This window comes from Pristis pectinata, chromosome 2 (genome assembly GCF_009764475.1).
Source record: "Pristis pectinata isolate sPriPec2 chromosome 2, sPriPec2.1.pri, whole genome shotgun sequence".
Lineage (NCBI taxonomy): Eukaryota > Metazoa > Chordata > Chondrichthyes > Rhinopristiformes > Pristidae > Pristis > Pristis pectinata.
Window position 1 is genome coordinate 129,106,987 of NC_067406.1, and position 26,296 is coordinate 129,133,282.

The 26,296-nt window shown below is 39.3% G+C and overlaps 2 protein-coding genes across 4 annotated transcripts in view; one reads left to right on the top strand and one right to left on the bottom strand.

Moving 5' to 3' along the window:
* The window catches only part of LOC127584712 (dihydropyrimidinase-related protein 1-like), a 40,853-nt gene extending 32,031 nt beyond the window's left edge, over positions 1-8,822 (top strand). For both annotated transcript variants that reach the window (XM_052041610.1, XM_052041617.1), the window contains exons 10-14: positions 558-699; positions 1,726-1,896; positions 2,195-2,374; positions 5,059-5,224; positions 7,677-8,822. In XM_052041610.1, coding sequence (XP_051897570.1) covers positions 558-699; positions 1,726-1,896; positions 2,195-2,374; positions 5,059-5,224; positions 7,677-7,768 — 751 coding nt within the window. In that variant the 3' untranslated portion in view covers positions 7,769-8,822. The remainder of the gene's footprint in view (positions 1-557; positions 700-1,725; positions 1,897-2,194; positions 2,375-5,058; positions 5,225-7,676) is intronic.
* A 124-nt stretch (positions 8,823-8,946) lies between these two features.
* The window catches only part of LOC127584699 (evC complex member EVC-like), a 32,480-nt gene continuing 15,130 nt past the window's right edge, over positions 8,947-26,296 (bottom strand). For both annotated transcript variants that reach the window (XM_052041592.1, XM_052041598.1), the window contains 11 exons: positions 25,860-26,008; positions 23,290-23,388; positions 20,519-20,731; positions 20,018-20,127; positions 18,415-18,625; positions 17,555-17,755; positions 16,229-16,373; positions 14,733-14,844; positions 13,966-14,092; positions 11,903-11,993; positions 8,947-9,665 (listed from right to left, as the gene is read on the bottom strand). In XM_052041592.1, coding sequence (XP_051897552.1) covers positions 9,589-9,665; positions 11,903-11,993; positions 13,966-14,092; positions 14,733-14,844; positions 16,229-16,373; positions 17,555-17,755; positions 18,415-18,625; positions 20,018-20,127; positions 20,519-20,731; positions 23,290-23,388; positions 25,860-26,008 — 1,535 coding nt within the window. In that variant the 3' untranslated portion in view covers positions 8,947-9,588. The remainder of the gene's footprint in view (positions 9,666-11,902; positions 11,994-13,965; positions 14,093-14,732; positions 14,845-16,228; positions 16,374-17,554; positions 17,756-18,414; positions 18,626-20,017; positions 20,128-20,518; positions 20,732-23,289; positions 23,389-25,859; positions 26,009-26,296) is intronic.

Here is a 26,296-nt window from a genome sequence, read left to right on the forward strand (position 1 = left end):
GGAGGAACTCCACCGGTGAGGCAGTATTTGTGGAGGCAGAGGGATAGTTGACTGATGCAGGGTCTCAAACCAAAATGTTAACCATCCTTTTGTCTCCATAGATGCTACCTAACTCACTGAGTTCCTTTAGCAGTTTGTTTTTTGTTACTAATTGATGTGTATTATACTTCCTTCAGATTAATATTTAAAGTTTAGTTTTATTTTAACTCCTTAAAGATTATTTATGTTCCCCTCAATTGTAAGTGATTATTTCAGCCTCTAATTAGAACTTTGTATAGCATTCAAAAGTTATTTTAAAATTGTTCTTTTTGCTTCCTGGAATACAGTCTGTGATTGGTTACCAAGCCAATTTGATGACATCACAACTTCTGCAAATTAGGGTTCCTTTTGAACTGGCAATTACAGATGAAGAGAAAGTTCTTCAGATCTTGTGGGGACGTTTCTTTGAGGACTGCGCCAAGTGCTCTTCCTTTACTGCAGACCCCAAAATCAGAAATTACAATATCTGTAACCTTGCCACCTTACAAGCACCTAACCATGCAATTTTTTGCCTCTAGTGGAGATCTGCAGGTTACGGGAAGTGGCCACAGTACTTTTACCACTGCTCAGAAAGCCATTGGAAAAGATAACTTCTGCTTGATTCCTGAAGGCACCAATGGCATTGAAGAAAGAATGAGCATTATCTGGGAGAAAGCTGTGGTAAGTTATTTACTGTAAGTGCAAAATTTGGATGTCAAGAAGGAATACATAAGGATATTTTTTTTTAATCCTTGCTTTCAGAGCAGTAAAACATCTGATGGGTTCTAAAATATAGAGTACTGTCGAAGCATTGACAGCAAGACATTTAAGTGGAAGGGAAGGAGGGCAGGGAAGTAATGTATGTTTAATATATTTTTGTTAACACGGTGTTGCTCATGTGAATGCGACAGGCAACTCTTAATTCTTTTTGGGGCAATTTTCATGTCTGTCCTGCGCAATCAATGAGGAAGAGCAATGTGCAAGTTATAGCCTATTAGAGTTTCGACTGTTGTCTGACCTTTCACAAATGCGACAACTCGTGGTATAGAAACTGACAAAGTGATGTGTCCATTTCCTTTAGTTCAGTAACTGCTGGATGTTCCTGTGTCCATGTACTGTATATGGTCGCCAGATATATGGATCAGAAAAATAGTGGAGAATAGACAATATATATTGTTTTGCACCTATATGAGCTTACTGATGAACAATATGCAGCCAAAGTATCTCCAGAGAGCCCAAAGCCATACACGATACCACTTTGAGAACAAATCCCAGTGAGCTGAAGACCATCAATAATGCCATAACGAGCACACAATTTCTGCTTCTGCAGATTGGACTCCTTGATATCAATGGAATCAAACTTAAGAAGTGGAATGCAATATACATTACATTGCACATTTAGTGGATACAGTGGAAAATGAATTGCTCCCCTTTTGTGTGTGGCCTGGATAGGAGAATGGGGCAATAATGGATTAGATTTGGTTTGATTAACGTATATTATCATTGGATTATTACCTGTAGGAGATAGGAGAGGTAGAAACAGAATCAATCAAAAAAGCACTTGAGGGGGAATAACTTGCAGTGCCAGGCAAGGAGACAGGGAACTGGACTGATGGGATTGTTCTGTTTGACAAAAGCAGCTTGAACCTGGGCTGATGATGCACTTTCAGTGTTACTATAGACTGAAACTCTAATTTTTGTTCAAAGGCCACAGGTAAAATGGATGAGAATCAATTTGTTGCTGTCACCAGCACCAATGCTGCCAAAATCTTTAACCTATATCCAAGGAAGGGAAGGATAGCTGTGGGATCTGATGCTGACCTCGTCATTTGGGACCCAGACACTGTTAAAACAATCTCTGCCAAAACACATCGCTCGGTAAGAAATCTCTCATTACTTGAAGCGGAGTAGGAGAGGCTTCATTGAAAATCAGATATAGCCTTTAAATTATGTAGAGCCGTTGTTGTTTTGGAGAAAGTTGGTTTCAAGAATTTAGGGAGAATTTATCAGAAATATTGGGTAGAAATTTTGACTCATGATCTATAAGATAGTGAGCCTTGACCAGCTGAATTCGGATAAATGCATCAGTAAAATTGTTATACTTAAGAATTTAAATTCCTATTTTTAAAACTGATATTTTGACACCAGCTGATTTTATTAATTATTTCTATGCCAGGCTGTGGAATACAATATTTTTGAGGGTATGGAGTGCCGTGGTGCTCCGCTGGTGGTCATCAGTCAAGGGAATATTGTCCTGGAAGATGGGAATCTGTACGTAAATCAGGGAACAGGTCGCTTCATCCCCCGTAAACCATTCCCTGAATATATCTACCAGCGTATTAAGATCCGCAACAAGGTGAGGAACCATGAAGACACATGCCTGCGTGTGTGCACACATTAGAGAAGTTTCAAGCAGAATGACTGATATCTATCTCAGTGACTTGAACAGCAATCCCTCCTAAAGCAAGCCAATCGTTAATATACTAAATGTATGGTCATCCAGAATCTATAGACCAGTCTTTCAGTGAGTTGAATTTGAATTTTGGTATCAATAGATGCAGGTCTAATGCAGGTAAATGGAGTTACAGAACAGATTGTATAACTGAATGCGAGACAGCTGAAAGACTCATTACATATTAGTTTTCAGTGCTGGAATGCACAAAGGCTGGGATTTTTTGAGTGTGGAGTTACAGAAGGATTTTTGGACTGGAAGAGGTTTTACAGATGGAGGGTCTGGAGAGACCACAAATAAGTAATGAGTAAACCCCTCATGCCTACTCTACCTTTCAATAAACTCATGACTAATCTATTACCTCAGTGCCACTTTCCTGTGGTAACCCCATATCCATTTATTCCCTTAAAACCCAATATCCATCTGTCTGTCTTGAAAATATTTAGCAACTGAGCCAACATAACCCTTTTCGGTAGAGAATTCCAAAGATTCACTACCCTCTGGGTGAAGAAATATCTTCTCGTTTCACTGATTAATTGGCTATTCCCTTATTTTGAGACTGTGATCCCCTGGTTCTGGCCACCCCAGCCATGGAAACGTCACTCCTGTCCTTGCAGATAAGACATGAGACTCTTGTGTATTTCGATGAGGTCACCTCTCATTCTTCTAAAAATTACATGGCGTAGGCCCAGTCTGCTTAAACTCTCCTCATAGGACAATACCACCTATTTGATCTAATCACCTATTGCCTGCTTAGTTAGACCGGAGTCCAGTAAAAATGATTAACTTCTGCCAGAAATGTTCAGAATTGCAACCCTCAGAAAGAAGAGTGGAGGTGAGAGTTATACCATGGTGTGAGAAAGGGCAATGTTTTTAATAGGCAGAAGGGCATCAAATGCATAGGAACGGGTTTGGTTTGGTCAATAAATTGCTGCAGAAAAGTTATGATTAAGTGACTTAAAGGTCACATAGTTAGAAATTTGAAATTGCAGTGATAAAAGATTTGGGGAAAGAGACTGGTCATTGAAATTGGGGGTTGGAGGAGAAAGGAGAGAGTGAGTGGAGAGCCAAATACAAATGGGATCACTTTTTCTGATTGGTAATGATAATGTTCAGAGTAGGAAGGCCATTTGGAATTGCAAGTTCAGAAGATGCCCATAAGTGTGAGTGAGAGAGTTTATGCATGTTGAGTGATTTAGGGAGGAAAGAACTCCTGAGAATGAGAACAACATTACATCTGAAATCAGTGCGGATAAGGAATCGGTCAAAATGGAGTATCTAGGAGAAAAGAGAATTCACGTAGATACAAGAATGGGTGGTAATGTTAAATGAGAGCTATGAGGGTGGAACAAGATAGTAGAAAAAATTGCTAGAAGTAAGAAGATAAACCAAGATCTGAATTCAGATGAAGGTGACACCACCTTTGCAATGGTCTGATGAATGTAAAGAGTAGTCATGTAGGAAAGTTTCATTAAGGAAAAAGCCATCGCCCCTCAGCCAAGTATCCATCAAGGTCTTGAACTGCCTTGTTTACAAGTGAATGAACATTGAGTCAAATGCAGAGACGGTCAATGGCAGCCAGTTTAGTGGATCCAAAAGGGCTGTAAGTGTGGAACCTGAAGGTATTCGGCAATACTAATCTCCAATGCCTGCACAGGATGGGACGAATAGGGTGAGGTATTTGGGGTTGGTCCACCTGAAGAGGCAGAGAATAGTGTGCCAGTGATCCACTTGGAGGATGTCAAAAGAGGCATGGAAGGAAACTATGTGTAATGTTCCAAGAGAGAGCAGATTCTGGGATGGCAGCAGGAAAATGGTAAGGATGATGTACTGGAGCCTTAAGGTTTACAAATGTAGATCGTCTGAGGATAGGGTAAGGAAAAGAGGCATAACGGCAAAGGGAAGAGGAAAAATGGAAAAAGTGGCAGCAAGAACGGGGATCCAGCAGCAGCCAGAGAATGCACATTAATGGATACAAGGGAAGGTTAATTGCAGAGACATGGCTATGTGTTAAATAGATATCAGAACATGTGGAAGGTGTGGTTAAGTTTAGTCAAAGATCTGAAGGTCGCTGTAAATCCCAGATGGAATGAGGCTGAGATGCTGAGAGATGAACAAATCCCAGACATCTCTGCTGATGAATCTAAAACTTTCAATGGTAAATGTTTTATCCCAGCCATCAAATAGTGAGTTGAACCATTTAAGTAGAACAATTGTGACACCTTCTTATTAATAGTAAGGTAAATTATAAGTTACTACTTTCTTAGTTAGGAGATAAGCAATTGTTCTCAGTTATTTTATGTGCATTAAGAATTGCCAGATGAGATTCTCTATCCACTTTGAAATTATTTTCTGCATTTTGTTTTCCCTCATTCTTCCTCCCAAAATACATCACATTTCTACTTTCTTAGAAGTTAATTTCTTGGCACACAATTTGAAACATTTATTGCTGTGATTGAAATGTATGCATTAATAATGAGAAACAGTCTGTGAATATCATTCAGGAAAGAGTGAAGCTGTTAATCTCTCTCTGATCTTTCCCTGGTCCTGTCATTGAATGTATCTGCTCATCAATGACCTCTACTAAGTCAACGGAATTGCATCCAGTGTCTCGAGGGATGTATGATGGCCCAGTGTATGAACTCCCGGTTACTCCCAAGTATGCCACCCCAGCTCCTTCAACCAAGTCGTCCCCTACGAAAACACATCCCCCACCGGTGCGGAACCTGCATCAGTCTGGGTTTAGTCTATCAGGTGAGATGTATTAATGTGAGCAAAGAAGGAAAACTCATCTGTGTGTTTGTTTAAGGAAGTAATTATGTCATGTTCTTGGGAGGAGACTGAAATACCAGTGGATAATTATGTATTTAGCATATTTTTTTAGAGCAAGTTATTTCCTTGCCTTCTCAGCTGATTAGGGAAAAGGGAATAAAACTGGGACTAAAACTCCTCTGCTGATGTAGACCATGCTCATGACTTCTTAATCATGCTAACCATCAATTATTTTTTAGGTCATCTTATTTGCACTGTTCGTGGAGTTTCTTCATGCAGAGGGTGGTTAATCTTAGGAATTCTCTTGTCCACAGTGCAGTGGAGGCAAAACAGAGATCATTAGATTTCCTGTTATTAAAGGAATCAAGGGATACCAGGAAAGGGCAGGAAAATGGTGTTGAAGTAGACGATCAGCCGTGATCTTGATTGATTTCATCAAATTCTGCTCCGATTTCCTATTCGGATGCAGACATCAGAGTGTGTAGCAGTGGTGTGTGTGGGGAAATTGTACATGAGGAGGAATGTGTACAGTTAAAGAAGGTCATAATGAGAGAGAAAAATTCTGAAAGCCTTTAAATGTTTTATCAACCCGTTCGCAAAATATGAGGTTGCCCATTTAAGACAGAAAGGAGGCAAAGTCTTTGCTCTCAAGGTCCTGGGTGTTTGGAACTTTGCACTTTGAGGAAGAGGGCCTTGGAATATTTTTGAGGCAGAGGTAGATAGATACTTGATATACAGTGGGGGGGGGGGGGGGGGGGGGGGGGGGGGGAATGATGGGGGCACAGTTGAGGTCACATCACATTAGCCACAATCTTATTAAATAGCTGAGTGGCCTACACCTGCTCCTAATTCATTTGTTATAGGGAGTGAGGTTTCAGAGGTAAAACCAGCAACAAAATGAAAGGACTCTTCAGCTGCATGTCACAAGCTCACTTAATGAGTTCTGTGCATGGCTGCTCAAGCCCTGTGATACATGTTGGTAACAGATGTCCATGGAGTGGATGGTACCGCTCTGTATCTGGCTGTGTTCACCCTCTCATTAAAGACATCACCAAAGCCAGTGCTATAAAGGTACAATAATACAAATGAGGTTAATGTCATCATGGCAGGCACAGCCAATGAGATTTGGTTGAACAATGTAAATAGTGAGTATGGTGAATAATATATTCTGAAAAAGTATATTGTAATCTGGCAGGCCTGACAATCACGAGGCTCCTTTGTAGCTGTGGTGGTAATGAGAAGCAAACATCATGGATTCTCCTCTTCCATCCTGAGTTCCAACAGGAGAACTGCTGCAGCACCAGAAAAAGCAGTTTGGCATTTACAGAACAAAAGCACCCTCAAAGAGGACTGGCAGCAATGTTGCCTTGTTCACTTTGGTGGGCTTAAATCAAAAGCGTGCCCCTGCAAGTGGCATGTTGGCAAAAGTGAAATGAGGCTCAGCCTGGTGAATATGGCTGGAGCAGGAGTAGCTGTCCCAGTAGAGGGAAGTGCAAGTCAGGACGATTGAAAGAGCAATGAGCCTCACCGCCCAATTCTCACATTCACAGCCATCTTCCCACCTAGGACTACTTGCAGGGATTCAGCTCAAATATTGGCATTCTGGGTTCAGGGACCACTCTAGGCAATTGAACACAAAGACTAGGCAGCCAAAAGAGTCCAGCACTGTCAGGGTTGTTGCCTTTTGGATGTCAAATGAGGCCCAATCGGCTCTCTCAGGTGGACCTAAAGGATTCCATTAGCACCATTTATCCTTGGTGCCTTAGGCAAAGTTAATCCCTCAACCAACATTTCTAAAGTAGATCATTTGGCCATGATACCATTTCTGTTCTCGAACTTGCTGACGTTTTCCCCTACGACAATGATGATACTTCATTTGGGATGTTTTGAAAGGCAGTATGTAAATGGTGGGATTTTCCTTTCCCCCTAGCCACTGGTTCTGCTCTTCCATTGTTGAGCAAGTTGCAGCAGTAGAGCAGGAGTGGTTCTGAGTCAATTCCCAACATCAAGTGACATGGGGCCATTTGAGTCCATGCTAGCTCTCAGGGAAGCAGTCTGATTATTCCCACTTTTCCTCTCCTTATTTCCATGTATCCCTGAAACTTGATCTTTCCCACCTGTCCGTGAACTTCCCTTTTGATCTTTTTCTGCTATTAACCTACACGAGGCAATTTACAGCAGCCAGTCAACTTACTGGCACATCTTTGGGATGTGGGAGGAAACCAGAGCACCTGCAGGAAACCCATATGGTGCCAGAGAGAACATGCAAGCTACACAACCACAGCACTTGGCCAGGATTGAACCCTGTCCCCAGAGCTGTGATGCTGCAGCACTAAATACTACACTATCTTGCTGCCTTTGCTTTCTTTTAATTGCTGACAAGGAAGAATGATTAATTTTAACCAGTCCTTGTGCTTTGCTTTATGTACATCAGGTGCCCAGTTTGATGACAACATTCCACGTCGATCTGGACATCGTATCGTCAATCCGCCTGGTGGCCGTTCTAACATCACCAGCTTAGGGTGACCAAGACTAGAAGGTGGAGCTGCTGGTGGCTGATACAGGCAGTTTATCTACCTACAAGGTTATTAGTGTTATTAAAACCAGCTTACTCTGGTACTTCAGCAAAAGAAATGGAACAAAGTGTGCGTATGTATGTGTGTGTGTGTTTGTCCTATAGAATGAGGTGAATTATGTGATGTATTTTTGCTTGGAGTTGGCCACCACACAGTTGTGTTTCACGCCACTTAGCATGCTGCTTTCACTAGCATTGCCCTTAATGATGCGGTTTAGAGATGCTCCTTGTAATTTAATAAGGATTCTTTGCACATTTTAGCTGTTATAGTATGTTAGTGCATGATCCTAAGAGATGCAATTTCTGTGTTGTGTAATGAATGATTAAAAACTCTTTTGAAAAAAAACTGCCAAGAACTTAGCCAGAAGTCTTAGCTAAACTGGTGTGGAAGTATGGCACAATACTTTTTGAATTGCCAGGAAAAATACAATCAATCAGAAGTAGGAAGACTGAAAAGTTTCTATAAATGTGCAAAGCATTGCTCTCTCACTGGCTTCAGTTATAATCAGTCTTAGCATAGATATTGAATTGAAACATACACTTGAGTTAGTTATACAGTTATAGTTACCTCACAGTGTTAACAGAGTGAAATTGACAGAAAACCCCAAATCATTTTGGAGTTTATGTAGTGATTTTGGCTTGTAATCATGAACTGTGTTTCATGCTTCTTTGGTTTGCTGTTAAGCTTTACCATTTCTTGTCATTTTTCATCAAGAGCAAAAGGCTTAAGAATGGGAGTTTTAGCAAAACAAAACTGAGTTGTTTTATTTGAATTGATGTGTTAGTGCAAGAAATGTCCCACAAATGAAGGGTGGCAACTACTAAATACCATCATGGATTTGAGCTACCTTTGTCTTAAGCTACTGTGACATTTTTTTTTTAACTTTTTGATACCGATGCATCCTTTGTATTCATACACATTTGTACTTAATATTCCAAACTGAATACTCTGGTGTTGTGACTCTACACTTGAGCCTGAAGGCTGTGAATAAATGATGCCTCAAAGTTCCTGATTTTGGCCATTGATTTAATATCTTATACTGGTGTTTTGTTTTTAGTACTAATGTCAATAGCTAATTTACTTTTGCTTTTTTATTCTGACAATCACTCTTGCTCCTTTACTCCAGGAAAGCAGAGACTATCATTAGTCAAGTTCTTTCTCAGAGTGAATTGCTGGTCAATGTATTCCTGCAATAACTCAGGTCCACATCTTAATGCAAAGATATGGATTTTAGCAAGTATTGATTGTATTATAGCAGATAAAATCTGTAACAATACAACTTATCCAAATGGTGCCAACTTGGTTCTTCTGTAACTCTAGGGTTTTCAGGTTTTGATGTTTTAATGTAAATCCAGTAAACTATAGCCAGGCTAATTATTATTTGAGATTAATGGTATTCTCTACTGCTGTTTATTTACAGTTCTGGTCCTCCACTACCATAAACTTTTGAATATGCATTCACCACCTTATATACAAAATGTTTCAATAGTTTGAGGCGTAACTTAAATGGATTTTGTTTTACATATAGGATTTAAGCATCCTGTTGATGTTTGGCAACTTAGTTCATTTGGCAGTATCCACTGTAATGGATTTCAAGCTGCAACAAGTCTTGGCCATACATTTTCAGTCCTTTGTACCTTGCCTGTTTTACAGGCTGTCAAAAATTAAACAGGCAAGTTCCATAAACTCAAAAGCAGCTGAGATATTTACGTACAGCAAAGGTCATGAACCATAATACAAAGACTAGGTTCTTTATAGCACACTGTAGTGTCAACATCTGGGCTCATGCTCATTTTCCTGCTTGTAAGGTTTCGCTTTTGGTTCTTGAGGGTAAGACTGGCATTTCCCTGCAGGGAGAGAAAAATTCAGAACAAAGCCCATTCTAATTGGCATTCATGTTTTGTCAGCAGTGAGCAGTAAAATAGTAATCATAGAGTTAATATCCTGAGAAGAGATGCCCCCAGCCTTTCCCTCCTGGAAAGGATGAAACAATGATGTTGGATGATGGCTTTCAGAAAAGCAGCACAAGTAAGTATACTCAAACCCAATTATTTATTTCTGACTTATTTTTACAAGAGAAGAATCACATTATTTTAGAACATAGATTGAAGTACCTAAAAGAACTGGTATTTTGTAAGATAGCAGCCTAGATTAAAATAGTGTCAGTCAAAGTGCAGGAAAAATCAAACTGCATACTGATAGCAAAATGTTTACACTTCCATGGTAAGCTTCTGAGACATTCCCACGAATGAAAATGTTTGACCACTCTTATATTTACTCTTACCACTACTGTTATTTTACACTGCTGAAGTTATATGTTAACTATATAGTTATATGCTAATGTATTCCATATATTCAGAAGTACTTCTGTCTGCACTGTCACCAATTCCAGATATGATGGTCATTTGTAGGTTTTGGATTTTGCTTCTTCTGAGTTAGTTATTTTATTCTTATTGTGCAACGTAGATAAGAGGACCAAATTTATGAATTCACTGACACTGTAAAGGTAATCTGGAATTGGGTATTAGCAAGCTTTTTGAAAACCTGAATTTTGCAGATAAAAAGGATTTAATTGTCTTGCAAAAGAATACTAGAATGACAAGCCATGTGGAAAGCCCCAACTTCATTCATCATTGTGAAAATGTTAAGAGTAAATATGTTGGATGGTATTTTTTCAGCTTAATATGATCAAGGAAGTTATGCTCAAAAGGACCAATAACTATCAAAACAAATAGAGAAGGATAAATAACTTGTTTTCCTGCTGAAGAGTGAGGAGGAGGAGTTGTTGCAGTAGACTTTCCAGATACAAGTAGTACACAAGCCTTAGCTCTTTAAGAAGTCTAAGAGTTATGAGGTGAAGAATGTCTCAATAATGCCTCAAAGGCTATAAAGTTTGAGAGTTCCATTAGAAGTCACAGGATATGATGAAAATGGAATGGTTTGGTTATATTAAGTTTAAGACAGTGAATAATATATGAATTAAGTTTGTTGACCTTAGTAAGTTTGATCGGTCAGTGGTTGTTGGCAGGACATCGATCTTACTGATAATGAAAATACAAAAAAAGATAGATTGGGTGTAAGGAAGATGAGAAATACGGAAGTGCACATAACCAGGTTGATATTAAGAATGTGATTTATGTAACAAGGAGAAAACCATGTCGGTTACTGTAGGTATTTGCATTGTAACTGGAACATCAAATATTACTGTAATATACGTTACTGATTGGTTATTTCAAATACTGCTTTTGCAAAACATCACTGTTACCTTGATGAAAAAATAGGCCACTTGTTGGACCCGTTTGGAAATGTCAAAAAAACATTTTGCATTGAGAATAAACTATAGTTTGGAATATCTTGCAATAATGTTCCTAAATATTATCTGGATCAGACCATACATTTTAATAATGACTTAACAGAACAAAGGGAATATTCTGATACACGCTCTCAAAAAGAGAGATGCTCTTTTTGTCTAACCATTGGCCTACTGCTATTTTTTTTATTACATTTATAAGTAAAGTAAAAATGGAACAGCAGTTGAAGAATGAATAGGTCAAGCTTCTTAAAAAGCAGCTGGTTTATTTTCCTTTGTACATAGCAAAACCCAAATGCTACATGATAAACACAGCCCCTCACAGCTCCAGTGACCCAGGTTCAATCCTAACCTCTGGTGCTGTTTGTGTGGAGTTGTCATGTTCTCCCTATGACTTCGTGGGTTTCCTTTGGGTGCTTTAGTTTCATCTCGCATCCCAAAGACGTGTAGGTTGGTAGGTTATTTGGCTCCTACAGTTCAGGTGGGTGTAGTGGTAGAATCTGAAGGGATGGGAATGTGGGCAAAAGAAAGTGGGATTAGTGTAGATGGATGCTTGATGATCAGCAGGGACTCAGTGTGTTAAAGGGGCTGTTTCTGTGCTGTATGAATCTATGACTCTGATATTTGCTCAGTAAGAGAACAAAAAGTGCTCTTGTGAAGTTTGTATTTAACACGTGGTCTTAAACCCTTGATTAAAGCATAGAACAAGCCAGAGCAGCTTTAATGCTCCTTTGAGTTTTTATTTGCTTAAATAAAATGATCCTGATTCCCTACCTGAAAGGAACTTTTTCTCCAGGATCTTCCATTCTGCTTGTGGAACTCTTGCTAAATCTGCAAGCTGTGACATGAATGTTTCTTCTGCCATCTAAGGAGTAACATTGGAAAAAAATCAAGATTACTAAAGAAACACAGGACTGCAGATGCTGGAATCTAGATGGAAAAACACAACGATGCTGGAGGAACTCAGCAGGCCAGGCAGCATCCATGAAGAAAAGCAGGTGGTCAATGTTTCGGTTCAGGACTGAAGATAGGAAAAGGGGAAGCCCAATATATAGGAGGGAAAAACAGAGCAGTGATAGGTGGACAAAAGACGGGTGACAGGTGGGCATAAAGTGGTGATAGGTAGATGCAGGTAAGAGACAGTGATAAGCAGGTGCGGGGCAGGAGGGGAGAGCAGATCTACTGGGGGATGGGTCAAAGGTAAGAGGAGAGGGGGGAAAAAAGGTAGAAAAGAGGCTGGGAAAGGGAAGAAGAGACGAAGGTGGGGGGGGGGGGGGGGGGGGGGGGTGAGGATTACCTAAAGTGGGAGAATTCAAATGTTCATGCTGTTAGGCTGCAAGGTTACAAGATGGACAATGAGGTGCTGTTCCTCCAGTTTGTGCTTGGAATTCTCCTGGCAGTGGAGGAGGCCGAGGACTGTCATGTCAGTGATAGTGTGGGAGGGGGAGTTGAAGTGACTGGCAATGGGGAGATGCACGTCGCGGTTACCGACAGAGTGCAGGTGTTCTGCAAAACTGTCATCTAGTCTGCTTTTGGTCTCACCAATGTAGAGGAGGCCACACTTGGAGCACCGAATGCAGTAGATGATATTAAGGGAGGTGCAGGTGAATCTGTCTCTCACCTAAAAAGACTATTTGGGGGCAGTGGAAAGTTTCCAGGGTGGAAGTGGTATGGGTGGGGTGGGGCATGGGGAGTTGGGCAGAAAGGGGTGGGGAGGGGAAGATATGCTTTGTGGTGGGATCCCATTGGAGATTACTGAAGAATTACATTTTGGTTATTTCTTACAGAAAGCAGGCAAAATCTAAACTTTATACGATATTAGTCAGAATTCAAAACAAACACCACAGTGCTTGGCATTACATGGGCAATCTAACTCCAAGGCTCCTAAATGGGGGAGCAAACAGAACAGCACTCGAGTATAACAGCAGCTGCTATTTAGAGGTTTATCCAAAAGAATATTGTTGGGAGCATTATTCTAGTATTTTGTGACAGCATCAATGAGTGCTAGGTTGATTGCAGTGCAATTAGAAGAATAAAGACTCTTAATTCCAGTTATAAAAAATAAGTAACTTGTTTTATGACATTAAAAGGTTCTATTTAAAAAATAAAGGTCAAGGTGCTTCACAGGATTGCTATCAAACAAAACTTGACATCATACCACGTAGAATATTATGGCAGATGGTGAAAGAATTGGACAACAAAACTAAGTTTTCAAGAGGAAAACATGGAGGTATAAAGGATATAGATCCAAAGCCTAGTGTCTCCAGCTGAAAGTGCAGTCACCAATTGTTTAGCAATTACAACTGTGGGATGTTCATGGCAAGAATTGGAGGAGCACAAATATTGGAGGATGAGCAGTTGCATGGGTAAGTGCCACCATTTGCAGAATGGTAGGCAGAGATGGAGGAGCAAACCATGGAGTTGCAGAGGCAATGGACCTTTTATAATGCTGAAAGTGGAGTGTATCTGGTGATGGAATCCTACTGAAGATAGCAGAAATTATGGAGAATGGTTCATTGAATATGGTGACTGGTGGTGTGGAAGGTTAGGACAAGGGGAACCCCAACCTAGTCTTGGAGGAGAGGGACTGAGAGCAGGAGTGCAGGAAATGGCAAGGAAGCAGTTGATAATCCTACAATGCAAGTCAAGTGTTCACGTTGTATACAAGTATCTGCAGTTTTACTCCTGAATGTCTGATACCTTTTATTTTAAACACGACTATTAACCCTATTAATCTATAAAAGTATTAATCTTCCTCCTAAGAGGGTCAAAAGTAAATTCAAATTCCTTATCCAATTATAATCATAGAGACAAGATTTAAATGACTAATAGTATACCTTCAAGTGTTTATCTAGCTGCTCTTTCAATTGATGGAGCAGCTCTGTCCTCCGTTTTAGGAACTCTGTATTTATTTCCTCTTCAAGCAAAAGCAAGGACCTAATCTTCCTCTGCTGAAGCATCATCCTATCAGCCACAGAGAAAGAGGCAAGTTTACATTAAAATTAAATATTCTTCTCTCAGCTTCTGATCTACAAATTGCACAGACATTAACCAACATGGTATTAATGAGGTGCAACTTGTCTACTGCACATACTGATTATCCCCGAAACATGCAAAGGCAATAGCAACTATTTGTACAGTCTCTAACAGGGTAAAATATGAGGTTCACGGGAGGGTGCTGTCAGATAAAGTCTCCCACTAAGCCATGTAAAGACATAATAAGCCATATAACAAATAGCTTGATCAAAGAGGTAGCTTTTAAGAAGCATCTTAAATGAGGGGAGAGAGAGAGGGAGGTTGGAGCAGGTTAGTGGTAAAACTGTAGAAAACTACATTGCAAAAACTGCAGAACCTTAATCTCCACATCTAACAGAAAAATTTTAAACTCTACTTTTAACATTGGTTTAGCTTGTATATTTATAATATTCTGTAACACTTTAAAAAAAAGTTTAGTAGCAGTATGTCTTCAGCAACTAATTGCTTTATATGCACAAAATTAAAAGTAGCTGATGTTAGCTTTCGAATAAAATAGAACTGCATTGTTTGGGGTTTGCTACCCCATGACAGAAACTTCAAATATCAATCACAACTTAACCTTACTCACTGATGTTGAATCTTTGTTGAAGTAAAGCGCTTTGTCTTCACATTAGCCATGTCTTCATTAAGATTTTCTTCCATCATCTTCTCCTTAATGTGCTGTTTCCTTTTAAAAGTTTCTGTTTCCACAAGTTTCAATTAACATTGATCAAAAATGTAGCAAACTCTGATAGCACGTACAAGTAAAATCTTAGAATTCATTTTTACTTTGTCAAAAAGGGCATTTCCTTTCGCTGAAAACTCATTGTTTGACGCACAGTAACAATATCTGCATTTAAATGCACTCTGGAATATAAAGCCCCAAAGTGTTTACAAATTATCAAAGATGGTTGCTGAGCTGAAAGTGAAGATATTAAATCCAATTAGTGGCAGTTTATAGTAATGCCTTCAAGTCTTGTACCACAACAGTGTTTCACTGGAGGAAACAGGGTTCATCCTGCATATCCTGTACACAAATCGTATAAATAAGGAGCAGTAGACCACTCATCCCCTCGAGCCTGCTCTGCCAATCAATAAGATCACGGCTGATCTGATTGTAAACTCAACTGTATTCCGATTTGTCCCTCAGTAACCTTTCACCCCTTGTCAAGAATATGTTTCTGCCTTAAAATATTCAAAGGTACAGTTTCTACCTACTTTTAATGGAATTCTAAAAACTTGTGTGATCCTGAGAGAAACATCTTGCCTCATCTCTGCCTTAACTGGATTTTCCATGTTCCCTGCTATTACATCTTTAACAATAGTTTATAACTTATAACTTCATCCCAACCACCACCCACCCCCACACCAAGACAGACGTTAACCAAATTGGCCTGAAGATGCCTCAATGACAGAACTTTGATTACTTCAGTAACAGTGCAGAAGCAGGAATTACACCACTGCTGTAGAAGATTTAGGTATTGCCACATAACCACCAGGTCTACATTGGAAGGTTTGTTTCAATGCATTATATTCTTGATTTTGTAAGCAAAGTAGTAAATAGGGTCCCCAACTCTGCTCACTGTAGAAAGATCCCCAATGTTTTTAATATCAATATTTGGGTCAAAGGAAATACCAACATTCCCACATTGTTCCAATACAAGGTTGAACTTGAATCAGATAGCATACTTCATAAAAGTTATCTGAGATATCTGGATTATACCCATTTACTCAATTGAACACACATGGCTGCCAGACACAAAATTACAGATCTTAAAATGAATGAAAATATAAAAAAAAAGTCAACCATTAGGAAATATTGCTGGTTTTGCTTTCTTAGTGCTATTGCATCTGATGCTTGCTAACTTCCATAGATTCACAGTAGCCTGTCGATATGCCCCCTCCATCGAGGTCGAGTTTCACTGGGAATGCTTCTCATGATGTTACAGTATCTGTGACCAACCTCCAAGTCAAAGCAATCAAACTTAAAAGGAAAATACTGTACAAGTTGTTATTTGATTATAACAGAAGTATCTTGGTCAAAACCATAATCTGAGCAAGAAATGAAAGCTAAATTAGAGACACCTTGCAGGGACCTCAGCTGATTCCTTTTGTCTTTCCTGTATAACTCCATGATTTCTTCTATCCGTTGGTGATAATTCTGAATAAGACAAGTTGCACCTTCCATGGTCACATAGACGCTCTCCATTGTTCTCTCTACTAGTAGATTCTAAAATATAAATCAAACACATCAATATTTGATCAATTCTTTTCTAGCTTTGTGTAGCCCTGCCCAAAGATTCAGCTCCTCGGTTACTGTGGCAGACTTTTACCACACTTTGATATTTAGTGCTGAGATTTAACACATTTTGTAGTAAATAACTTAATGTAAAAAGAAAACCAATGAGGTAGTTTAATAGAGGCTGCAATATTCCTCAATACGGGGCTTTTTATTGTTGCATTTTTGACCTGGTGCTCTGCCTGTAGATTCTACTGTCAGAAGGTCCTACAAGACCTAATGAACTCAGCACCCAAATTCTCTTGTATTAAAGCCCCATGTCTAGAGAAACAAACACAGTCATTAGGACTCATGCTAGGTCCCTGTAGAGCCATCCAGTTAATCTTATTCCCCTGCTCTATCCCCATAGCTCTATCATCTGATTTCTCTCAAGCCTCTACCCAATTTCCTTTAGAACTTATTATCTTTGTTTTCATCACCCTCAAAGGCAGAGATCGCTAGCACTCGCAACACACAAAAAAAATTCTTCCTTACATCCCTACTGCACCTCTCTTGCAAAGTCAATCATATTTCTCTGTACCAACTGAGATCACAGATATTGAACAGTCTTAAAACTACCTTGACTAAGCCAAATTCATATTGTGGATCAAGCAGCACATGGGATTTGACACCAAAGTGTATGGGAATAAAATTTGTCTTTGCAATCATGTAAGATGGTTGATATTGAATTGGCTGCTCTTGCTTAATTTTCCAAATGCTCTTGATATAGGATATCAATTTTATCCTATTGGGAAAAGCTAGAATGACCTCCAGTCTTATGCAGAAGAGCAGCCTCTACTATACTGGTGTTCTGGTAGCAGATGTTTAAACTTTAAAACCAAGGTAATGTGTTAGCATGTACATTCGTCCCAGGTCAGACTGCTGCACTTCTTTCGTGCAACATAAACTCCCCTTTTTATTCAACACCCAGACTGAAATTAACCCTAAATTAATACAAAGATAAAACTACCTCTACACAAAGATTCCAAGGCAGAGTATGGAAAACAAGCTTTCCCAGCACAATACAAATATTAGTACACTGGCTGCAACTGAGATTTCAGAATAACATGTAGTTTAGACTGGATTATGAGAGTTGTGTTTTGACACTGATGATAGCTTCTAGGGAATATTACCTTGAGTTGATGCGTGCTGTCTATATGGTTCTGCTTGGCAGAGTTGATTCCAACTTGATGGACTAGAGCATGGCCAATGACCTGAACCATGTGATGCTGCAAAAAATCCATCAGTGCCTGGGATTCTGCAGCGAGTTGCTGGTGAATCAGTGATTCAGTCTCTCGGCACAGCTTCTCTTTTTCTTTTGACAATCTGGACACCTTTCACAAAATAAACAGAATGCAGAACACGTCAAATACAATTATCCAACAGCTAAAAATATCATCACAGGTTCACTCTCAACTTGTGGACAGTGAAAATTTGCGAGATAGAAGGTGGTGACCAAAGATGGATTTCAGGTCAATCCCACCTCCCAGATTTTGGTCCTGCAGATTATGGATCTTAAAGTGGTCATCTAGCTACTCTTTCCAAAGTGATGAGGGCTTCTGCCTCCACCTTCCTTTCAGGCTACAAGCCCCAATCTCCACCATTTAATGAGTGCAACAAAATTTTTGCGACACACTGCTAAACTTTCTACCGATTAATTTAAGTACATGTCCTCTAGTGACTGACCACCTCTGTTCAGGGAAATAGATCCTTACTGTTCAACCTGTCAAGGCCTCTCAAAGTTTTATATTTTTTAAATTACATTCCTTTCAGTTTCTTTTGCTCCAAAGAAGAAAGCAGCAGCCAGTCTCTTCTCAAAACAATAATTCTCTCGGCCAGATATTATTCTAGTTGAATGTAGAGTGCACTGACAATAAAATCTTTTTAAAAAATGTGATCTGAACATTATACAAATTGAGAAGGAAATCTTTAAAGTACAGCAGAAAATACAAGTTAATTATCTGCAGTAGGTTTGATGAAGAGCTACTGGTACCAGATCATCCCTTAGTTTCTTGCTTTCGTCTTCATACTCATCCCAAATGGGTGGTTCTTTTAATCGCTGTTCCCCTAGTTCATCCAGCTGACATTTAGTCTTGTAAAGCTTCATATCCTTGAGTGTCATTAGACTAAGATGTCTCAGAGTTAACCATCTAACCACAGACTGTAAAGCCGTCTTGTGCTCCAGCATAATGTGCTTAGAAAACCTGAAAGATTAAACATGAAAAGCAGTTACATCTTTGCAGATTATTCAAGCAAATGTTGGATCTTAAATGTTACCGAACTACTCTTATGACTTGAATACACCAAGGCATTTAAGTTATAGGATTAGCAGATGTGGGGAAATAGTCAATAGCTTCTTTTGTGAATAGTGGAGAGAGTTCCAAATCACTCAAACATGAAAAATAGAGGCCGCTTGGCTCAAAATTAAAAGGAAGTGAAGTCAAACTCCACTCCTAGCCTTGAGACTCCAAACAGAGACTACACCTTTGACAATATACAACAGTGACAGATGTACCATCTTTCAGATTTAAATGTTAAATTGAGGTCTGTTTGGGCGAATGAAATAATATTATGATCCCACTTGGATAAGAGCAAAGAAGCTCTCTCACAGCCTGGCCAATATTTTTCTCTCAAGGCAACAGAAACTAGATTTCCAAGGTTCACTGAGTGTGAAGCAAAAGGACAGATTGAGGGCATGATCAATGGCATACAAAAGTGTTCTCATTCTTTACACTTCATGGAATATATAGTCAAAAGTGAATGCATGTCAGGGATACTGGGGTCTGATAAAAAGTTATATCAGTGGGTTAGGACTAAAAGAAGAACAGAAGTAATAAATAACTGTATTAGGCAAAAATCCTGAGGATGGTCAATAACAGGATTGTTAGACAAACCTTGCATACATTTGCAACGTATTCAATACATTGCCTGAAAAGAAGACTTGTGCCAATTTTGGGCAATTGCCCCTTACAGTGGAACTTGGCACTCAAGATCCAAGGCATCATGCATAATAGATCAGGCCTTGAACTTTGCTTGTTCTATAACACAAAGGCTAGTTCTATTGCGCAAGAATTCTGACTGTGCATTTGTGAAGCAAGCAGGGAAGTTAGGCGAGTTTCAGCTCATAGGGGCCAATGGGGTGGGATACAGAAGATCAGGCTTGGAGTTGGAAGCAACCAGGGGGAAAATTGGAGTTGGGTCTGACACATCAGAAAGACAGGCTGGGATCCCAGGGACTGGGCAAGGGTGATTAGACAGATGTCCAGGGTCCCAACAATGCTGGAATTGAGAGATAGTAATGAAGACTAAGTAGCCTAAGGAGGTACCTACAAGACAATGGATGCACTAGATACTGCAGCAGAAGAACAGGTAATATCCTCACATTAATAGCCAAGGACGCAGCTTTGATACCTGAAATAGCAGGAATCAGAGTGTCAATGCTAGCCCGAGAATAGCTTCTCATCGTAACACAGAGGAAATATTTAAGGAGACAGAGGTAAGTCAAGAGAATAATGTAGAAAAACTACCAATAATTTCACTGAATTTCATAACCCTACCATGTATACTGTAGATAACTTTGAATTATTCGTACTTACTTCTCATCTAGTGCAGTCTGCTTCAATAGCAAGCTTTGAATGATCTGTTCCTGATAGTCAACAAGGTGTTTCTGTTTAGCTGAATTAAGTGCCTGCTCATTTAGCCATTCCTGAATTTTGCAATAGGAGATATAAATGTTATATAAAAAATACCCATTTTCGAAATGAGAAAAAAATCTCAGTTATACAGTCATTTGCAAGTTTGTTTCCAGAACTTAATTTCTCATGATTTGAAAAATACTGCTTGGGTGATTTAAAGGTCAAGGGAAGTTCTAAGTCTGGAATGATTTTGCCATTGTTAAACGTGACCAACAATATTATCACTCCAGGCGACTTGAATACTTAGAAGTGGTTAGAAAAAGCAGCACAGGGAGAAATCTGAGTTAGGTCATCTCCCCAGTTGTATGACAGAGTATGTACAAGGTGAGTATTTGTATGTAACAATGGAAGAATAAGACAGTGGCAAAAATACAAGATGACTAAGTCATTTATTTCACATACCTGCTTCATTTGGACCAATTTTTCTTGGAAAAATGTCAAATGCCATTTTCTTTCTTCTTCTGCTGCCTGCTTGCTTGCCCTTAACTCTTGCTGCATTTGGCTTTTCAGGGTTTTCATTGCAGATGAAGATACTTCAGTGAGGTTTGGTAGAGTTTCTGAAAAAAGCTCCTCGATCAATTTGTCCACAGTCCGTGATGAGGCAAAGTGCAGGTTCTGTTTGGTACAATGTGGTCAGTTTACTAAAGCAATGTCAGTTCCATGCTTGTGCAGTTGAAGCCAAAAAGCAATCAACAAATACCACTTGGCCAAATGGTTTGCAAATTGAAATCCACACCCTACATCTTTATGTCTGTAGGCTGCAACAAACGAGGTTTTCTTTTGAGGATTTAAATATTGACCCACTGAAAATTCAAAATGCGCCATGCAGAACTATTTGACCTAATTAGTTGGGAAAATCACATGCAGCTCATGTCTACATTTATTATTTATGCTTCCTGTGACCCACAGCAAGAAATCATAAAATTATCCATATAAATATTAACAGAATGAGTGACTAAGGATGTAAACATACAGTCTTCCCTCTCTGGAAACTAATTAATGACAGAGAAGTTTCCCCAGTTATGGTCTGTGGTATCCAATGTGAAATAATTTTAAACACCCTTATCTAATGGAATAAATCCATGAGTACACTTTTTATAATTCAACAGTAATCATAATAAACTCTTGGAGGCACATGAAACTGCAGGTTCTGGAACCTGGAGCAGAAACAAACTGCTGGAGGAACTTAGCAGTCAAGCAGCATCTGTGGAGACAAAGGAATAGTAGATATTTTGGGTCAGGACCCTGCATCTGGACCTGCATTAGGATAATAAACTCTTGTTGTACTCAAATCACAAGGCTGTGTGATTAGTGAGAATGAAAAAAAAAATCACCCTGCTCTGTTCCAGGGTTCTGGGAGAAAACAGGAAGGTGGAATCAGTTTTAGATTGCTTCATCAAGAGCTTCATCAGACACAATGGACTGAATTAACTCCTCCTTTGTGACAGATTTCTCTGATTCTTGGTTCCGATTCTGGGAATTAGTTTTTGCTCTTGTAAAGCTTGATGTGAAAATATTTGATTCTGTCAGTAAGAAGTTATCCCATTTTCTTAAATGAACAAAGCTCACCTGTATAAGCACAAACATGAATAAACAGGTGAATTCAACATAATGGAATCTTTTAGGTATAGACACAGCACTAAAATTGCAATCTTGTTCCTGCTGGAGGATCAGTGGCAACATTTTGTATTAGGTGATCGTAGATACGCGAATGTATACTCCCAAGACCAACTCAAGCCAATTACAGCAACACAAGGCTATAATGAGCTTGAGGAATGCCATCTCATCTTACAATTAGGCATTTTCCAGCTTTCAGCACTCACTGGATTTGCATTTCAGATAACCATCCTTTCAAGTCTGTATCAGAGCTGGCCGATTCTGATGAACTTGTAACATTAACTCAGTTTTATTCTCTCTACAGATGCTGTCCGACCTATTGGGTATTTCCATCAGTTTTTTTTAAATAAGATTTCTAGCAACTGCAGTATTTTGTATCTCACTGTTCTTATATTTTTTCCTCTATCCTCATTTATCTCTTCACATTTACATTTTCTCAAAACAGAAGTGAGATTGACAAGCCTTCCACACACTCTCAGCTAGCACCACTTGTGTCATCCAGTATCTCCTAGTCTCCATTCTATCACATGCATTCCTTTTAATTGCAGAGAAAGGGGAGGGTGGAGAAAATAAAGTCAAAGAGTCAGAGCTATACAGCATGGAAAACAGGCCGTTTGGCCCAACTCGTCCAATGCCGACCAAACTGCCCAATTAAGTTTGTTCCATTTGCCAGTGTTTGGCCCATATTGCTCTAGCCTTTTGTAGCCATGTAACTGTCCAAATGCGTTTTAAATGTTGTAATTGTACCCACCTCTACCACTTCCTCTGGTAGCTCGTTCCAAATACCCATCACCGTCTGTGTGGAAAAAGTTGTCCCTCTTGTTCCTTTTAAATCTTTCCCCTCTCATTTTAAAATTATGCCCTCTAATTTTGGACTCCCTTGTCTGGGAAAAGACTTTGGATATTCACCTTATCCATACCCCTTGTGATTTTACAAAACTTTATAAAAGGTCACTCTTCAGCCTCCTATGCTCCAGCCAATCCTTGTAACCCAAGTCCCCCAGTCCTGGTAGTATCCTTGCAAATCTTTTTTGCACCTTCTCCAGTTTAATGATATCCTTCCTCTAGCAGGGCAACCAGAACTGTACCCAGTACTCCAAATGTGGCCTTGCCAACATCTTTCACAGCTGTAAAATATATTTGTTTTGTAACTTATTCTAGTTCTGATGAAAGGTCAATCTAAAACATTAACTCTGTTTCCCCTCTCCACAGATGGTTCTTGGCCTGCTGAATATTTCCAGCATTTTTGTTTTTATTTATTAAGACTACCAGTTTGCAAGCATTTAATCAGCAGGATTAATAATGAAAACAACAATCTTCATAATGCAAGGCTAAAGGGGCCATAAAAAAAAAGTAACATTGAGAGACTAAAGGGGCCACAGATCCTTCCAACTTCTCCCACCAAAAAAAAGTTTTTCCAGACTTTTTTTCCCCCCACTGTCAAAGCATCCAACAATCAAACCAAACCTCTGAATATTTTAGCAAAATGTACTAAAAAGTGAAAACTGAATTAGTTACAGAGGTGTAACCAGCAAGTGAATTGACTGGACTCTCACCTTCCACAGCTCAGTAACTGCCTCAGCATCCTTATGATCTTCTTCATCCTCCATTTCACAACGGATCTGCCTGTGGCGGTCCTCAAGTTCATGATAACTCTATCAAGTTCACAGTTATAATATTATGTGCTGATCAGTAAAATATTCTACTACCTTCATTTCACTGCTTGCCAAATTAGTTATATACTGATTGTACCTGAACCATGTGAAGAAAGTAAACAAATGAATGGATAATCATCATTTAATATATGTGTGTGTATATTAAATAGTATTTAGTTCTGCTGAGCATCATTATTGCCTCAGCAGAACTAAATACTATTTAATATTTGTACACATATGAAAATGAAGAATTGTCCTTTTTATAGGACGAGGTCCTGCGTGAAGATAAGAACTACAAACACCAGCTTTCTACTTTGTTCTATTTTTATGAACAAATAATTTGGAGGATTAGATTTTGCAACTAGACTCACTCATATACTGCAACTTTTTCTTTGGACAGAATAATTAACATTAGGAATCATTATACAGTATACTCTCAGCCATCCAGTGTCCAAGGTGAACGGGGGTTGTCAGCTGCCTCAGAATTACCCAAGAAATATTATGATACATCACACACACACACTAGTATTTTACAATATTAATCTATAAATAAATTACAAAACTATATGCCAGCTCCTTTTACTTTTAAAACAATGTTTGAAACTGCAATTCTTTATTTTAAGGTTAAACAGTATTAATGTAAAATACGGCAAAATAACTCAAATGACTGTATGCACAATCACATGGTGTGAAATCTTCAAAAGTGATTGCTGATTATCAGCCTACAACTGCACTGCTCTTATAAGCATATAATAAAGATGTCTATTCACGCTTCTTTTGCATAACACTTGAAATAAAATTCAATTTGAACTCTTTTTCATAAAAACAAAATCAAGCATTTAACGAAATTGCATACTAGTCATAGAAGTTTTTGCCATTTGCATGGGAATCCCAATGCACAAGTTCTGGATAAACAGGAGTTTACTGTTAGAGTACTACAGCAAGGAAACAGGCCTTTCAGTCCATCAAGTCCATGCCAACCTAATCTTCTGCCTGGTCCCATCTACCTGCACCCGGACCATATCCCTCCAAACCCCTCCCATCCATGTACCTATCCAAACTTAAATGTTATTGAACCAGTATCTACCACTTCCACTGGCAGCTCATTCCACACTCGCACCACCCTCTGAGTGGAAACGATTCCTCCCAGATTCCCCTTATATATTTCACCTTTCACCCTAAACCTATGTTCTCTAGTTCTAGTCTCACCCAACCTGAAGGGAAAAAGCCTGCATGCATTCACCCTATCAATAACCCTCCTAATTTTGTATACATCTATAAGATCTCCCTTCATTCTCCTGCGCTCCAGGGAATAAAGTCATAAACTATTCACCCTTTCCCTGTAACTCAGGTCCTCAATTCCCAGCAAAATCCTTGTAAATTTTCTCTGCACTCATTCAAGCTTATTGACATTTTTCCTGTAGGTAGGTGATCAGAACTGCACACAATACTCTAAATTAGGCCTCACCAATGTATTTATACCTTTGTGATCATATGTTGTTTACATACAATCACAAAGGTATAAATAGCGTGATCAACAAGAATATGTGGTCAATAAAATGAAGCATTAGAGGATTAAGACACAGAAGGGAGGGGCTGAGAAACTGGTCCATGTGTGCCTGTCTACAGCACAAGGAGGAAGGAACAAAAAAGAAGCAATTTCACACATTGTTGACTTGTATCTCCCAACCTAAATTCATCCCATGCCATATTGGTTTCAGGTAATTTTGCAACCAGGCTTATGGAGAGGCAGTTCTCCATAAACAGACATTAGTCCCTTGGACTAAATGGAAGGAAAGGCCTAAAGCTTGTACAATGACAGCATCCAGAACATAGGCAGTGTCGAATACAAGTGTTGGGACTGCTCTGCTCATCTTTTGAACCATTTGTTGCTGTCTAATAAGCAATTGCCAAAAAAATTTTGAAGTGTGGTCCTAGGCACAGCAGGACTCCACAGTAATCTAGAGGGCTGCTGCAGGTTTGCTCCCTTCCTATTCTCCCTTTACCAGCTGGTGGACTACACCAATGGGAACCACAAGAACACCTTACCTCACAGGTAGTGTTGAAAAGAGGCTCAAGGCAGAATATAGGCTGAGCCGAGTTTCTGGCTGCTGTTGTGTTCTGGGGACTCATTAACCATTTCTGCTCTCCCAATCAGGCCCAGAGTCATCATTGGCATGGAATAGCCCACCTCATACCCAAGTCATCAATCCACAACTCCATTACTGAGCACGTTCAAGAGGCAGCAATTTGCCTTTTGCCAATGTGATAGTCTGACATGGGCAGTATTAAGTGAATTGCTAATTAGGTGGATTACATCAGTGAATAAATGAAAAGTGAACTTGTTGGAGGGAAGTCTATTGGAAAGTTATTCCCTTCTTGCAGCAGTGTAAATCTTACATGCTGCAAACAGAAAGTTGAATCAACATGTTAAATGCTGCACTTTATCTCAAAAGTATTTAGAGTGTAACCTTAATAAAGTCATCTGGAGCAAGTATTCGCCTAGCCCTGTCTGTCAGATTCGTAGCCTCCTCTCTTTGTGTCTCTTCAAGTCTATTCATCAGAGTCCTCCGCCGTCTCTTCATTTCCAAAATGATGCCTTTTGTCTGCTTGGTAAATTCTAAAGGAAATATTTACATTATTTGCAGGCACAAATTATAGAACTGTTTCAAGGATCAAGGAATGCTTGAAGCAGATTTAAAGTTATTTGTTCTGCAATTTTGGTACTATTCTCTGGAATGAGATGAACAGAAGCATCAGATAACGTGGCCCAAAAAGCTAAAACCATCATTCTTCAAATAAGGCCACTTCACTACAGCAAGAATTCAGGAAAACTGAGCAAGATCCAAGGCCTTTAACTTCTCGAATTATTTTCTTCACTAACATTATGTTTCAGTTTTGAAAGCCA